This window comes from Hemicordylus capensis, chromosome 1 (assembly GCF_027244095.1).
Source record: "Hemicordylus capensis ecotype Gifberg chromosome 1, rHemCap1.1.pri, whole genome shotgun sequence".
In the NCBI taxonomy this organism is placed as follows: Eukaryota; Metazoa; Chordata; class Lepidosauria; order Squamata; family Cordylidae; genus Hemicordylus; species Hemicordylus capensis.
Window position 1 is genome coordinate 447,852,831 of NC_069657.1, and position 17,289 is coordinate 447,870,119.

General features: G+C 47.5%; 1 protein-coding gene across 4 annotated transcripts in view; it reads right to left on the reverse strand.

Moving 5' to 3' along the window:
- USP34 (ubiquitin specific peptidase 34) overlaps positions 1-1,444 on the reverse strand; it is a 234,500-nt gene extending 233,056 nt beyond the window's left edge. For 2 of the 4 annotated variants that reach the window (XM_053247423.1, XM_053247433.1), the window contains exon 1: positions 863-1,444. In XM_053247423.1, coding sequence (XP_053103398.1) covers positions 863-905 — 43 coding nt within the window. In that variant the 5' untranslated portion in view covers positions 906-1,444. The remainder of the gene's footprint in view (positions 1-862) is intronic. The other 2 variants (XM_053247443.1, XM_053247415.1) reach the window with 1 other exon arrangement.
- Between the last annotated feature and the right edge of the window lie 15,845 nt (positions 1,445-17,289).

Genomic DNA, 17,289 nt, shown 5'->3' on the forward strand with positions numbered 1-17,289 from the left:
CTATCCCGTCCCATCCCCCACTTCAGATCCTACTGCCGCGAGAGAGGCGGGAGAAAAGCAGAGACTGTTGCAACTACAGCTTTACTCTTTCCTTGCTCTGAACATATCCACACACAGCCAAGCAGTAGCCTAGGCCGTGCTCTCACACTTGCAAGCTCATCCCAAGCAGTAGTAGTAATAGTAATAATCAGAATAATAGTAAGCCCGAGCAACTAGGCCTTGGTCTGCGGTTGCTGAGTGGGCGGATGCAATTAAACGGGACACACAGAGTGGGGGGAGACATAACTAAAGCTGCCCTTCGGCCCATTTCCACCTGGATCCTCAGGCGCGCGAGGGGATGGGGGTCCCTTAATGTCAATATCCCCAGAAATGAGTGGCTGCGGGGAGGTAGGAAGAGCAGGCAGACATGCATATTAAGGAGAGAGACACGCATATTATTCCTCTCCTCCACCACGACTCCCCAAAGGCAGCCGAGCAGCCCCATCCATCCTACGCCCGTCTGCTCACGAGCAAGTCCCGGGGATCTCCACGGGGCCTTCCACCCCGCGCAAGCCGTCGAGGATGGCCGCCTCCATCTAGACTCGGGCCTAACGTTTTCAGACATTATCCACCGCCACCTCCATCCCACTTCCCTCTCCACACCGAGCCAAGTGGGGAGAGACGAGGAGGAGACGACGGTGCGAGCAACCCCTCCTTTCGCCCGAGCCCCGCCGCCTTTCGCTTCCCCGCCCGCGCAGTACGGGGGAGCTCCTGCAAGCGGGGTGGGGGGGAGAAATAGAGAGAGATGATAGGAGAGTTAATGGACGAGCTCCTGACCACCATCACCCCCCCCACTCCTCCACCATCGAGGCCTCCGACTTACTCTCGTTTAACACCTCCAGCAGCTCGGCGCAGCTCTCACACATTGTTCATTCAACAGCAGCAGCCGCCGCCTCCGCCTCCTCCCGACCATTGATTGATCCGCTCTCGGTCGCTGCTGACGGATTGACGGGCAGGGGGAGGGGCCGGGCAGGGGGGTGGGGGAGGGGCGGTGTTAGAGCGCCTGTGAGAGAAGATGGGGGAGGGGAGGAGGGGGCGCTGGGGAGAGAGGCGAGCGCAAGTGGGGAGGGGGGGTGGAGAGGGAGGACGAGAAGGGGGCTGACCGCCCAATGCGAACGAGCCTGGCGGCGACTGAAGTAGCCCAGAAAAGGGGGGGGTGGAGGAGGAGGAGGCGGCGGCGCCGGCGGACGCGAGTCACTCACTCACTGGCTCCCAAGGCCTCCACGCGCCGCCATTTTGCTGAGGGGGACGGAGGAGGGGATTGCACGAGGGAAGGAGGCCGAGAGGGGATGGAGAGGAAGGAGGAAGAAACTGGAGGGGGGATGATGCGCGCGACTGGGGGGGAGGGGGAGGAGGAGAAGGGGTGTGTGTGTGTGTGTGTGTGTGCGCGCCCTCCGTTCAGAGCGGGAGAGAGATAGTCACAGCAATCGGGCCTGACTCGGGTATTTCCGTGCTAGGCGGAAGGAGACGAAGGCAAAGGAGGAGCAGGAGGAGGAGTCCCTCCCGGAGGGGGCGGGGCGGGCAGAGCGGGACCAAGGTGCGAGTGGGGGGAGGGAGTCGGGGGCACAAAATGGCGGCGCTTCCGCCTCGCGCAAGGCGGGAAGCGCTCCGCCGACGTCGATGTCCCAGTCTCCTCAGTCAGTGTAGCGTGACGCCGGGGGTGTGGAGTGGGCGGCGGCGAGCGAGACGGTGCTCTTCCGCCTCCGCCTGAGGAGTACAGTTGCCAAGCGTTTTGTCGCCTTGCCTTTAACCAAAACAAAACATTTTTTTAAAAGTGGTACAGAAAGCGCACACACGAATAAATGCGGTTTACTGACGTAACCAGAAGAAAGGCTGGCTGCCGTGAATTCAGCCGATCGGGGGGCGGGGGTGAGTGCCGCCGCCCCCAGCCAAGCCCGCACACGCGCACTCGCTCCTTGTGCCTTAGGATTATCGGGTCACAATGCCGCAGTAGAGGGCAGGGCACCTCGGGCAAAAGTTCCCCTTCTCTGCCCCTCTTAAAGGAGGAGCAGCAGCAGCAGCCACCCAGTCAGGCCTTCGACTGCTGCAGCCGCACTACTAGGCCTGCCCCGACCGCTCCCCCCGCTTGGCCTCCCCCTCAGTAGTTCAGCTTTGGAATATCTTTGTTTGTTTGTTTATTTGAATTGACCTTGTGGCTCCCTTCAAGACTTCGATGCATTTGTTATATATCCCTGTCCTATAAAGCAATATATTTGCTTGCATAGGAAGCTGCTATATACTGAGTAAGACCCTTGGTCGATCTAGCTCAGAATTGTCTGCACAGACTGGCAGCGGCTTCTCCAAGGTTGCAGGCAGGAATCTCTCTCAGCCTGTATGCTTTGGTAGTTTGTTGGTTCAATTAAAAAATCTTGTCCTATTAAAAACAAATATCTTGTCCTAACTTGGAAATGCTGCCAGGGAGGGAATCTGGAACCTAGATGCTCTTCCCAGAAGGGCTCCATCCCCTGAGGGGAATATCTGACAGTGCTCACACATCCATTCATATGCAACCAGGGCAGACCCAGCTTAATAAAGGGGACAAGTCATGCTTGCTACCACAAGATCTCCTCTCTCCTAAAATGTGTGTCATTTGCATAGTGTACACTAACTGCTGAATCCAGGTTTTCTATTTGCAGAATCAGGATATTAGGAACCTAGCAAGCTGCCATATACTGAGTCGGACCATTGGTCTATCTAGCTCAGTATTGTCTTCACAGACTGGCTGGCAGCGGCTTCTCCAAGGTTGCAGGCAGGAATCTCTCTCAGCTCTGCGTTGGTGCAAGTCAGCATGGGGCATAGCATGGTGGGGGAAAGGATCTTTCAATGGTAATATCACACTATTAAAAAGAGAACACGCGGACTACTTGAGAGATTTGTTATTCACACTTTAAAAAATGGAAGGTTGAACCGGATCTATTTAAAGGATCCTCCTCAGTTAAGCAGGCTAGCAGCTAAGGAAAACAATTTATGGAGAGATCCTAGAAGTGGGTTTCTTAAAACCTGATTTAGAACTTAAACGCTACAAACACCGCACTTCACAGTACTTGTTGCAATCCGATCACCCGATCGCTCTCTTTAAAAAGAAAAAAGTCCCTTTCCATTTATGGGAAACAAGGTGGCACTTATACCATCAAATACTACCACTTAATGTGGCTAAGCCATGGCTCCCAGAGAACCAGCAAGAGTGTCCTAAAATCACCTGCAAACAGAAAGCTAGTGAGCTAGGCAAAACATTCAGGGAAACCCACTCAAATTTCTTAAAAGAGTGTGTGGTAGCCAAAAGAGTGTGGCAGGGAGTAACCAAGCTGTTAGAGTGGCCTGATTTGGAAAAACAGACTTGGGAAGAACTAACCTCGGGTTTGAGCGATAGAACCTCCTTTCGAGGTCCCAGAAAGAAACCTTCAAGGAAACGGGACGGAACGGGTGCCCTCATACTAGGGAATTGGAACGTTCCCCTTCTCATAATCAGGTTAATAAACCTGTATGTCATTTATGCAATGCTCCTGCAGAGGAATAGGGAGGGAAGACGCGACCAAGAGGTTCACGCAGATGAGACAGTAAATCTCTTCTGGAAAAGTTTGTATGGTTATGTGCAAAAAGACAAGAGTATCTCTTCTAAACAGCAATGGGACAAATTATGGAAATAGACGTTGAACGTAACCCCCCCCCCCCGATTACCTGATGTGCCTTGAAATCCCCCACCCCCGCATTACAGTACTACCTGCATATACTTCATAACCTTGTGGGTTTCCAAATCCTTGTGTGTAAATCTTTCTAGAGATATCATGTACAAACAACCACTTTGTATATAATTGTGCTTTGGCAACATACTGTATGCTTTGGTAGTTTGTTGGTTCAATAAAAAAATCTTGTCCTATAAAATCTTGTCCTATCTTGGAGAAGCCAGGGAGGGAACTTGAAACCTAGATGCTCTTCCCAGAGCGGCTCCATTCCCTGAGGGGAATATCTTGCAGTGCTCACACTTCTAGTCTCCCTTTCATATGCAACCAGGGCAGATCCTGCTTAGCTAAAGAGACAAGTAATGCTTGCTACCACAAGACCAGCTTTGAAATATGTGTGTTTTTATTTACAAGTGTTTACTCATGCCATATATGCACATATATTCATGCCAAATATGCACCAATTTGTTTCCTTTAAATGGACCGCAGCTTTCTAATTTTAAGAATGGAAAACCTGTTACCTCAGGCAGTCAGGTCAAGGGAGGGTATTATGTGGCTGGGGAGCTCCTGGGCTTATCTGAGGTAGCTGGGGAGGGTTTCTTTTTCTGTCATAGGAAAGTGTTTGTCTAAACTGCCTTTCTGTGGCTGGCTTCACCTCCCCAAGCTGCCATTTTGTGACTGACTGAGCCTCCCCAAACTGCTGTTTTGTGTTCCCAAGGCTCTCTTGCTGGGCGGGTGGGGGGAGGAAGCCTAAAATCTGTCTGCTACACCTGACCTAGATCAACTCACCTGCCCCTGCGGGATTCCTGCCCATATTGACCAGGCCCCTCTGAGTAAGCCCAATATGTGGTTTTGCCTCAAGTGTACTTTTTCTTTCTGATTCTCCTTTCGGGCTGCCATGTCCCCCAGAATTTAGGGTAGCCCCCAGATTTTGGCTCCTGCACCCAGCTGCTAAATTCCACCCGGATTTGCATGGATTTAAAATGCATTGCCTGGATTTTACTCTGGATCCGATTTTACTCCAGAGAGGAGAGCTGGCCTTACATAAGAACAGTCCTGCTGGATCAGGCCCAAGGCCCATCTAGTCCAGCATCCTGTTTCGCACAGTGGCCCACCAGATACCTATGGGAAACCCATAGGCAAGAGGTGAGGGCATGCCTCTCTCCTGCTGTTACTCTCCTGCAATTGGTACTCAGAGGCAACCTGCCTTTGAGGCTGGAGGTGGCCCACAGTCCTCCGACTAGATAGAACTCTACTCCATGAAGTTATCCAAACCCTTTTTAAAGCCATCCAGGTTGTTGGCTGTCACCACATCTTGTGGCAGAGAATTCCACAAGTGGATTATGCGTTGTGTGAAAAAGTACTTCCGTTTGTTGGTCCTAGATTTCCCGGCAATCAATTTAATGGGATGACCCCTGGTTCTAGTGTTATAGGAGAGGGAGAAGAATTTCTCTTTGTCTACTTTCTCCACACCATGCATGATTTTATAGACCTCTATCATGTCTCCCCGCAGTCATCTTTTTTCTAAACTAAAAATCCCCAGGTATTGTAGTCTTGCCTCATAAGAAAGGTGCTCTAGGCCCCTGATCATCTTGGTTGTCCTCTTCTGCACCTTTTCCAGTTCTAACAATGTCCTTTTTTAGATGTGGTTTCCAGAATTGTACACAGTACTCCAAGTGTGGTCGCACCATAGTTTTGTATAAGGGCATTATAATATTAGCCATTTTATTTTCAATCCCCTTCCTAATGATCCCTAGCATGGAATTGGCCTTTTTCACAGCTGCCATACATTGAGTAAACACTTTCAATGAGCTGTCCACCACAATCCCAAGATCCGTCTCCTGGTCAGTCATCAACAGCTCAGATCCCATCAGTGTTATACTTGAAGTTGGGGTTTTTCGTCCCAATGTGCATCACCTTACACTTACCAACATTGAACCGCATTTGCCACTTAGTCGCCCACTCCCCCAGGTTGTAGAGATCCTTTTGGAGCTTCTCACAATCCGTTTTGGATTTCACTACCTGAAAGAGTTTGGTATGATCAGCAAATCTGGCCACCTCGCTGCTTATCCCTGCTTCTAGATCATTTATGAATCAATTAAAAAGCACCGGTCCCAGTACAGATCCCTGGGGGACCCCACTTCTTACTTCCCTCCATTGTGAAAACTCTCCATTGTGTTCTTGTGGTAGCAAGCATGACTTGTTCCCTTAGCTAAGCAGGGTCTCCCCTGGCTGCATATGAATGGGAGACTAGAAGTGTGAGCACTGTAAGATATTCCCCTTAGGGGATGGAGCCACTCTGGGAAGAGTATTTGCAGGTTCCAAGTTCCCTCTCTGGCTTCTCCAAGATAGGGCTGAGAGAGAGTCCTGCCTGCAACCTTGGAGAAGCCGCTGCCAGGACAATACTAAGCTTGATAGACCAATGGTCTGACTCAGTATATGGCAGCTCCCTATGTCCCTATGTCATATGGGAGGGTAGAGAAGGAGGGGAAGTATACAAATCTGTCAAATAAATAAATAAAATGCAAATTAGTTGCATAATTTGCATAATATGTAATTTAGGCCACTCGGATTTGGGAAGCTTGAATATGGCAACCCTATTCTCCTTTAACTCCAGTGGTCATGGTTAGTGAACACATGTAGCTGCCTTATAGTGGTTCAGTACAAATAAAGTATTGTACACTGACCCATGTAGGGTAGCCAGCTCTCCAAGACTGGCCTGGAGTCTCAAGGAACAGGCATCAATCTTCAGCGGGGTGGGGTGGGGGTGGGGAGAGTTGGCCGCCCTAGGTCAATCTGGCCTAATACTGTCTACTTCAGCTGGTAACAGCTTTGCAAAATCTCAGGCTGGAGTCTCTCCTTGATCTACTGCCTGATAACCTTTTCCCTGGAAATGCCTGAGGCAGAACCCGAGACTTTTATGTGCAATGCAATGCAATGCAATGCAAAGCATGTGCTCCACCAACTGAATTCCCCCCCACTCTTGGAAACATCTCCCACCCCACCGCTCTCATTCCATTGTCTACTTGGCTGGACTCCCTAGAACTCCTTTCCCCAGGGGATCTTCAGAAAAATGGGTTTGGGGGAGCAAAAGGATAGCAATGAGTCTGTAGAACACCGTCATATTCTGAGGCTGAAAGCTGGGGGAGCAAGTGGGATGCCAGAAATTATTTTGAGGGAAACACCTGCAACCCCTCATTACCCACTGGGGCCAGTTTTTCTCCCTTATAGCATCTAGCTAGCCCCTCCTGCTTCTAAAGCACTATGATGCTTTTTTTGTTCACAAACCCATTTTGACCCAGCTGAGATGTTAATGAGTTGAAATTTTCTCAGCAGTTCAGCTAGTCAATATCAGCAGCTTCATGACCACATGTACTATACAAATTAAATAGAAAGTATCCAAGGAGATTTTTCAAAAATGAACTTTCTAAAAGGAGTCAATGGTTGAACAGACTGACCATTAATATAAGAAACAAGTATGGTCCCACAACAAAATGCAGTATATCCCTGCCGTGCATGTGTCACCTCAGCCTGTGCCTGAGCATGGTTAAACTCAAGAGTCTTACTTCATCTTGGTAAGTAGGTACAAACAGCTACTTTGTGCAAAGGTATCTTCTAGTTCCTTGTTTGTCTTGGTATTGTTAGTCTGCACTGTAAATGGTGTAGAGTGATGAAGTGTACAGTACTTATTTTGAACATTTAGCATTCTGGTGGGGTAAATTAACACAACACAATTGACATAATAAGCAGGACCAGTAGCCTGGGTTAGCCAAGCTGGGCACGGGCAGTCCAAGGGCTCACAGCCAATCTTTGAGACCCCAAGAGGAGGCAATACTGCTGCCTTTTTCCACCTGCCTCCCCATCCACAAATTGGATTGTCCCCAGATCATCCAAATCCCGCAAATGGGATCCTCTCCTCTGGGGGACATTACCATTTGCAGATGAGGAGGCAAAGGTGGCGCAAGAGACTTTGGCACTCCCTCAGGCTTGGAGGAGAGGAGGAGGAACCACTCCACCTTGAATGGGGAAGGTGGGAGGGAGAACAGCTGTCACCACAGCCTACAACCCTCCCGCTTGACGAGGTCATCTGGGGGGGCTCTGCTGCAGGTGCCGACAATGAGAGAGGCTCAGTTGTCGTGCATGTGGGACAGGGCCTTCTCTGTTGCTGCCCCCAGACTCTGGAATGCTCTCCCAGTAGCTATTCGCTCCTCGGTCGCCATCACAGCTTTTAGAAAGCATGTTAAATTGTGGCTTTTTACCCAGGCTTTTATTTGATTGTCTCTGCTGCTGCTCTTTGTACTCTGTATTGCTTTTATGCTTTTGTTTAAATTTTTAAATCAGATTTGTTTTATATTTTTAGCTTAATATTTTAAATGTGTCTTTTTAAAACTCTTGTTTTTAAATTTTGCTGTAAACCGCCTTGGGATTGTTTTAATGAAAGGCGGTATATAAATTTAACAATAAATAAATCAAATAAATAAAGACTGCCCCCCTATGGAAGGAGCCCCTTGGAAGTCACATGCTTGCCGAGGAGCCCCACAGATCTGGATGCAACCCTGATGGCAAGTGTTGGACACCTGCTGAATTTCCCTCTTCTGTGCATGTCTTAAAGGTACAGGAGACCTGTCCTCTTTTCCATATAGCAGCCCTTCAAGATCTGTCTAGTCAAGCAAGGTTCAGTCTCAGTGCGCTGTCAACCTCATCCCTCTAACAACGCACAAGCAATGCAAGAAGAAGATAGCCACCCCTCATTGTTTCTTCCCAGCTTCTTGTATCAAAAGTTCATTGTCCAGCAGCATAAGAACAGCCTGCTGAATCAGGCCCAGGGCCCATCTAGTCCAGCATCCTGTTTCACACAGTGGCCCACGAGATGCCTCTGGGGAGCCCACAGACAAGAGATGAGGGCTTGCCCTCTCTCCTGCTGTTGCTCCCCTGCAACTGGTATTGAGAGGAATCATACCTCTGAGGCTGGAGGTGCCCTATAGTAGCCATTGATAGACCTGTCCTCCACGAATTTATCTTCCAAGCCCTTCTTAAAGCCATCTAGGCTGTTGACAGTCACCACATCTTGTGTCAGAGAATTCTATAGGATAATTATGCATTGTGTGAATAAGTACTTCCTTACTTCCTACATTTCTTTGCAATCAAAAACATTATCTACAAAAAAATCATATTCTACCTTTCAAAGTGAGCTTTTTCCAGGACAGCTAATGCATACAACATTAAAAACCCAATCAATAAAATAAGGTAAACTAAATAAGGTAAACTAAAATAATTCAAAATGTAATTAAAAGCAGCACAACAACATTCAGAAGGGCTAAATTCAGAGCTAAAAGGCCTGGGAAAATAGAGAGGTTTTCACTAAGCACTAAAAAGCTTACAAAGCTGGAGACAGGCAAATCTCTCCAGGACAGGCATTCTGTAACTAGGGTGCCGCCACCAAAAGCATCTCTGTCATTGTCTCAATTGCAGTCACTCAGAAAAGGGGCTTGAAAGATGGTCTTAACATATGGGTGGGTAAATGGGGAAACAGGTGATCCTTCCGGTATCCCAGATGTAAACCGTATAGGGCTTTAAATTGAATCACTAATATTAGACCTGGAAATCCCATTAGGCATACCTAAATTAGCTCTTTGGACCCCACTCAGCCTTGGAGATTTAATTCAGCTGTAATGACTAATAACAGTGGATAGACTCATTCATTAATTGGTTGATTGATAAGCCATTAAAATGTTTGCAGATATGCTGCAGTAAAAAGAGACTCATAGTGCTGTGAATCTGTTTTTAACTCTCAATTTGTATTCCATCTGTATGCACATGAAAGCACCCCAAACCAGCTTCAGTTAGAGACAGAGCTCAACACTAGATGGACCGTTGATTTAAGTGGTTAAGTGCATTTTTATTCTTAATTTTCCTGAACTTACATTCAGTGAGTTAACATAAATTGATGTCCACAGTTGTGTGTAAACTTCTTCTCGTTCTTTGGCAATCAAACAAATCAAGCAGTTAATGGGAAGACAGAAGAAAATGCTCTAAAGAACTTTCCGTCATTTTTCTTTCAGAATATTTTTTCTTTCCATTAATGTCAAGACAGCCAGTTTTCAGACATGAAAGCCATCTACATTTTCTCCATTATCCTCTTATTTATGCTTCTGTATCCGAGGAAGAGTATATAGCTGAACTATTCTGGAATATTTGCCTTCATGTGTTACAGTACTAGATAAAACTTTGGGGGATTAGTATATGTAAACCATGAAGACAGGAGTTCTTAACCTGAGGTCCATGGACTCCAGGGGTCCAAGGGGCAGGCCCAGGTAGTCTGTGCTGGAGCCATCCTCTTGGCTGCTCTGAATATAATTTGCTTCCTAGTGAGTCAGAAACAATGTTTGAAAATAGCTATCCCAAATACTTTATTTTTTTCTCTTTGACGAAAGCCTTATGAAAACATATGTTATAAATGCGGTGGAGGTTCTAACTGAGCAAAGAGGCACCTTTTCAAAGTGGTAATTCTCTTTATTGAACAGGGGACAGCACCTGGCCCTATCCAGCCCCAGCACAGCACCCCTCCAACATGTTGCTGGTGTACATCTTACGGTGGGCTGGGTTTTTGTTGTTGTTGTTGTTTTTTAAGATTGCGAGCCCTTTGGGGACAGGGATCCATCTTTATTTTTATTTCTCTATGTAAATTACTTTTGGAACTTTTGCTGAAAAGCAGTATACAAATATTTGTTGCCGTGGAGGTCCATGGATCTTACCTGAAGACAGAGGCAGCCAGTATCAGCAGATCAGAGTGGTAGTAAACAAGCCTCAGGTGAGGCATATCCTCACTCCTCTTGCCCCCTCCTGGCAACCTCACTTTCCCTCTTGCACCTGGCTGCAGCAGTTGAGCTTCTGCACACACACATTTGCCCAGTTTCCCAACCTGGCAAACAACCAGCCCATAGACAAGGGCAGTGGTGGCTGCACGCAGCAAGAGAGATGAGGCAGCCAGGATGGGGTGAGAGGAGTGAGAACGAGATTTGGAGGATCCATAGGTGCAAAAAGGTTAAGCACCCCCGCATTAAGAGAACCAATGTTGGTTGGCTGTTAACAGTCACAAAGAAGACTCTTTTATTGAGTCTCAACTGAAGGCAGCTGTCATCAGCCAATCTCTTTATTTAAACCTAGACACTAATGAGTAGCTGTGATTTATAATAAGCAGAAGTGAAACTGATGATATTTCTTTGTAGTTCAAGGACGCTGTGTCCAAGTGACAAGAGGTAATAGCTTCAGAATAGCCCAAGGCGAAAGAAGGGCATCCTTAAACAAAGCAAGGCTTATTTAGGAGGAAGAGAAGATAAATTCAGGCATATGATAAATTAAAAGTAACAAATCCATTTTTACTAGTACTGGTCCTGGTTTAGATACGAAAGGCTAAAAACCAGGCCCCACAATTTAAAAGTTTAAAAAGATGGTTCATTGTTACCAGCACATGGTTTCCAGAAAGAATTTTAAACTTTATCTATTTATTTATTCATTCATTTAATTTAACACACTTCTATGCCCCCTAAAACTCATGTCTCTTATATCAGAAAGTTACACCATCAAGCATACAAGCAACTTGTGGTCATTGAAACACTATAATCACAACTAACTGATCACATGCCTTGTCATGCCTAGCCTTCCTCTTACATAAATTACATTATTTGATCCTGTGTGGCTTCCTGCCTATTAGGGGCACAGCTAGTCACAGAACACTTGCTTGAAGGAGATTTGGTTTTGCTGTGGTGCAAGGCAAGCAAGCATGCTAAGAGCCAAGAAGCTGAGCACAATGCGACTGAGGAGTGAGGAAATGTGACTGTCGGAAGAGAAACAGAGTAGGTAGTAGACTGGAAAAAACAGACCCTTGGAGGAAAGGATGTGTGGAGGAGGCATAGAATGGAGAAAAGCATGGGCCAAGGAGAAAGAAGAAGTCTGAAGACGGAGGTGTCATTATAATTGAGCGGATGGGTTCAAAGAACCCGGCCCCCCAGCTCCACCCCCCCATGGAGCTCCTGGGGAGAAGAGCAAACACAGCCCCCTCTCCCCTAGCTACGCCCATTTCTGAAGACAATTTGACCCCAGGCCTAGAGACTCAGGAAGGCCTGTACATATGGACACAGAAACCTGCTTTATACGGAATCAGAGCATTAGTCCATCTAGCTTAATAGTACACTGCCTAACAGTGGCTCTCCAGGACTTCAGAGAGAGACAATATCCAGCTATTGGCAGGGCTGCCTACTGCCCTGTGAGCCTGACCAGATACTCCGATCTGCTGCAGAGAAGCGAGGTCTGCTCATAGGAACATAGGAAGTTGCCATATATCAAGTCAGACCATTGGTCCATCTTGTGCAGTATTATCTTCACAGACTGGCAGCGGCTTATCCAAGGTTGCAGGCAGGAATCTCTCTCAGCCCTATCTTGGAGATGCTGCCAGGGAGGGAACTTGGAACCTTCTGCTCTTCCCAGAGCGGCTCCATCCCCTAAGGGGAATATCTTGCAGTGCGCACACATCGTCTCCCATTCATATGCAACTAGGGCAGACCCTGCATAGCTAAGGGGACAAGTCATGCTTGCTACCACAAGACCAAGTCCCTCCTCTGTCTGAAGTTCAAAGGAAGGAGGACAGCAAGAGGGCCTTCTCAGAAGCGCCAGTATTTTTTGGCACCCGTGGCGAGGTTTGATTTTGGTGTTTTCCATTCCGCGCCCACCCAGCCAACAAGTACAGAGAGTCCCCGCTTTAACTTGAGCCACGCAGGCTGCTCATGCATGAGGTTGGATGGCCAGCCCATGTGGATGACCAGCAAATGACTAGCCTGCACTGGTTTGAAGATACAGTGGGAGAGAGTTCCCAGTCTATTATGGGAACACTTCAGAAATGAAAAGATGCTGCTGTTAATCTGGAAATCCACTCTGAGGCCATTTCTTTTTGGAAATTAATGCTGAAGCAGGCAATCCATATTCAAGAGAGGGAGTGCAGCTTATGAGACTAGCTATTCATTGGGAGGTTGAGAGGCAATGAGCAGAAAATATGGTGTATTTTGGGGTGCAGGGTGCAGTATTACATATATTCTTACACCACTGTGCAGTACTGCAGGGGTGCAATTCAAGAGGGAGAGAAAGAATAACTGGCAGGACTCTATTCTGGCACTCTTTATGCACCCTCAAAGAACTGGTGCCCAAGGCGATTGCCTAGGTTTGCCTAGTGGATGGGTCGGCCCCTGCTTCTCAGTCACAGTCCCTCAGTTCTGCAGTTCCCTCCCCAAGGACACTTATTTGCAGGGCTGCCAAGAGAGAGAGACAACCACCTCTCATACTTGGCCCAGAGACAGCAGCGGGCCCAGAAGGGAGGTGACACTGTAAATGCTTGTCCACTTCTGCCCCTCCTGCTCACTGCAAGAAAGTGTATTGGAGACAGTCAATGGCTGGCCTGGAGTGTCTCTGCAGAGATGCTCCAGGGCAGCGCTCTACTGGCCTCAATACACCTTTGTTCCTTTTCAAAGTGAGAACAAGAGACAGGAGCAGAGGAAGAGGACAATAAAAGCTTGTGCCACTGCCAGTGAAGATAAGGCAAGGAGGCGGGCAGGCAGGTGATGGTAAGGGCTGGAGGGCTGGGAATAGCTGCTTGGCACACATTATGCACCTTGTAGCTTGGGAAACAGGTTGGAAGGGGCAGAAAGACGGGGTGACAATGCTTGGATGTGGTCTGGTTCAAGGGGAAGGATTGTCCAAACTGGCCCACTGGGTTGTTAACCATCTGCTCCTGACTAATGGCACAGAGCCCACGAGGTCTGGTGGCTAATAAGGCAAGGTAGCATTGGTCAGGATAGCACCACAGACAGATCCATGGAACATGTTGAACTAGAGATAGATTGAGCCACTGTTCCCTCTAAGGTGTAGACCTGCGTGCCGCCTGCACACAACAGTCTAGCCCTCCACTCCGTTAATTGTAGCAACCGCGCAGTTTCGGCCTCTCGCCCTGGTTTTGGGACACACGCAGCGGCAGGGCAGGGCCAGCCATGTCCTTAGTGGCACAGATGAGGACAGGTGAGCTGCGAGTGGAGCAAGGAAGTGCTCTGCACATGCTCAGAAGCAAGGCTCCCTGCTCACATCCCAGTGCGGCCCTGCCTCACTCCATCTCTTGCAGCCTTCTGCAGGCTCCTGTGTACTTCCGCCGACGTGGGGCTGGAGCCTGACCTGGGCAGGGGTCGCTGCTGCTCCTGCCTTCACGTCTCCTTCCCTTCTCAGAGAGGCTTGGCTTGGCCCGGCACTGGACAAAGGCAACATAGGGCAGAGCGGGCCAGCCCCAGGAGGAGGGAAGCAGGAGGCTAGAGCCGGGTGGCCTCCCTTCCTTGCTCATGGCAGCTTGGCTGGGAAAGGGAATCCTGGCAGAGCAGAGAGGAAAGGCAAGCAACAGTGGAGTGGGGCATGGGGAGGAGGAAACACACACCCCCCATTCCAGAAAGACCCCTATTTTTTAAAGGCCTCTGTTCACTGAAATTTATATCCCAAATAAGGTAACTTAATTTTCCAGTCCACAAACAAACAAACTGCACCAAGTGACCAAAAAAGAAAGAAAAATAGGATGGTGAAAAACCTAGAATGGGCCCTTCAGAAATATAACTTGGGAGGTGGGGTGGGGAAACGTTTGTGTTGGAGACACACAAAAACAATATTTTAGACTTGAACCTGCTTTCATAAGAAATGGGCTCTCTTTCGGGCAATATGATGGGGCAACAGTACAAAACCTTTCAGTGGGGAAATACATTTATGACATCTGTGAATGCTCCTGTATCCCCCCTCCCCGCCCACCCTTCATTTTTAATTTTTGAAATGGATCTTTACACTCCTTTCTCTTGCATTGTGCTTCTGAACCTGCCAAAAGCAGTGAGGCATTTCTTTCTAAAAGGCCTGAATACACAAATAATTACTTGAGGGGGACAGTTTGCACTCTTTCACAGGCTGCTATATAATGGTTTCATACTTCTCTCTGGTCCCAGACCCCCCTTCCAACTATCTCTGCTAATTAGCTGCTAGGTAAGGTGAAGCTTCAGTTGTTGTTTTCCTAGCTTATTGGTGAAAGTAGTCAGAAGAGGGATGTTGGGTTTGGGTGTGAGTGTTTTGTTTCTGTTCCTTTTGAGATTCACCCAAGCAGTCGAGGCTTGGCCAGACCCCAAATATCTTCTCTGGCTTCATGGTGCATTTCCTTTACAAATTCGGAACACAGGGCTCAATTTTAGCTATTATGGCTAAGAATAACCCTTTATCTCAGTAACCCTGTCAGGAAAGTCAGCATTAGAACCTCCATATTGCAGAAACAGGGAGGGGCTGAGATGGGGAGAATAGAGCCATTCGTGGCTGAGGCAACACCTGTGCTCAGCTGTCAGTCTAATGTGTGGGTTCTTTTCAGGTGCGCACATGTGCATGCACACACAAGTTGTTCGTTTGTTTTTTAAGTTCGCTCAGTTAATTTTAGATCTTGCTCAGGGTGAATCACGAAGACTCAATGTTGAATGCACATGCGTGCGCACTGCCTTGATACTGCCGCCTAGAGCAAAACTAATTCTGCACACGAATGAAAAAACTTCAAGGGAACACTGGACTAAGCTCTTAGATATCTCTGAGCTCAGTTTACCCCTGCTGGGCTCTGCCACCCTTCCTGGAGAGTTGCATTCTTAAACGGGCAGCCCTCCGGCTTGGGGTTTGGCACTCTTCCTCCTCCCCCACTGATCTTGCCTCCTCTGTTGCTAGCACTGATGTTCAGATATCAAAGAGGAGCTGGCTCTTCTGGGTGCCCAGGTTCCTAGGGTGTCACTTTGGGTAGGGGGCAGGCTCTATGGGTTCTGTCTCAAGGGGCTTAATTTCTGGAGCTCTCTCAGACTCCAGACCTAGTGTGCTGGACTGGAGGGAACGACTCATGTGTTTCCCTGGCATCCACCCTCAGTAGAGAGATGCTCTAATCCATCTTTAGAAACACACTGCTCCTTCAAGTAGACTATCTTCTCGAAGGATCAGTTCAAGACTAATCTAGAGTTACTAAACAGACATACGTAGTTTCCACAAATCCTAGAACTGTCTGGCTTAAGACTATCTGGCATAGCACAGTTAAGAGTCTACATAGCCCAGTTCTAGACAAACCGTAAATGTTAACTCTAAAGCCAATAGCATCCAGTAGCTCAGTTATCATGCTGTTACAAACACCCAGTCCTCATGGCCCTTGTCCTTACTGTTGCACTGTGTGCCAGCCCTCATGGCATATTGCTGCTTCAGCTCTGGCTCAATTATTTATGTTATTGTAACCTTCATCTATTTGTCTTAAGCGTGAACACAGGATTGTTTGTGTCAGCAGCGGTGGGAGAGGAAGCCAAACCAAGGATACTGGACATTGGGCTTCTTGGAAGATTCATGAGCGGCCTTGCAAATTGCAGCTGCGGTATGAACATTAGATTAGTGGAGTCCCAGAATTAGATTAGATTAGATACGTGTGTGTACACACACCACTGTATCATGTCCTAGGTAAGGTAAAGTGTGCCATCAAGTCGATTTTGACTCCTGACGCTCACAGAGCCCTGTGGTTTTCTTTGGTAGAATACAGAAGGGGTTGACCATTGCCACCTCCCGCACAGTATTATTTATTATTTATTTATTTATTTATTATTATTATTATTATTATTATTATTATTATTATTATTATTATTATTAAAACAGAGGGAATAGAGCTGCCCAATGGAAGCAAGATCAAGAACCTGGAAGAGAAAGAATATTACAAATACTTGGGCATTCTCCAGGCTGATAACATTGCACACACTGAAGTTAAAAGAAAAATAGGAAGTGAATACATCAGGAGAGTTAGAAAAATCCTCAAGTCCAAACTCAATGGCGGGAACACCATACAAGCCATAAACACCTGGGCTATACCTGTTATCAGATACACTGCAGGAATAATAGACTGGACCCAGGCAGAGCTAGAGACGCTAGATCGTAAGACCAGGAAAATCATGACCATCAATCATGCTCTGCACCCCCGCAGTGATGTCGATAGGCTATACCTCCCTCGCAACTCTGGTGGAAGAGGAATGCTGCAAGTCCATCAAACAGTAGAGGAGGAGAAAAGAGGCCTTGAAGAATATATAAAGGACAGTGAAGAAGATGCACTTAAAATGGTCAATAATGAGAAACTATTCAACACCAATGAAACAAAGCAGGCCTACAAGAAAGAACAAGTCAAGAACTGAGCACAAAAATGGAGAAATAAGCCCCTGCATGGCCAATATTTGCACAATATAAGTGGAAAATCAGACATCACCAAGACCTGGCAATGGCTTAAGAATGGCAGCTTGAAGAAAGAAACAGAGGGTTTAATACTGGCTGCACAAGAACAGGCACTAAGAACAAATGCAATAAGAGCAAAAGTTGAAAAATCCACCACAAACAGCAAGTGCCGCCTTTGTAAAGAAGCAGATGAAACCGAGAACCACCTAATCAGCTGTTGTAAAAAGATCGCACAGACTGACTACAAACAAAGGCATGACAAGGTAGCAGGGATGATACA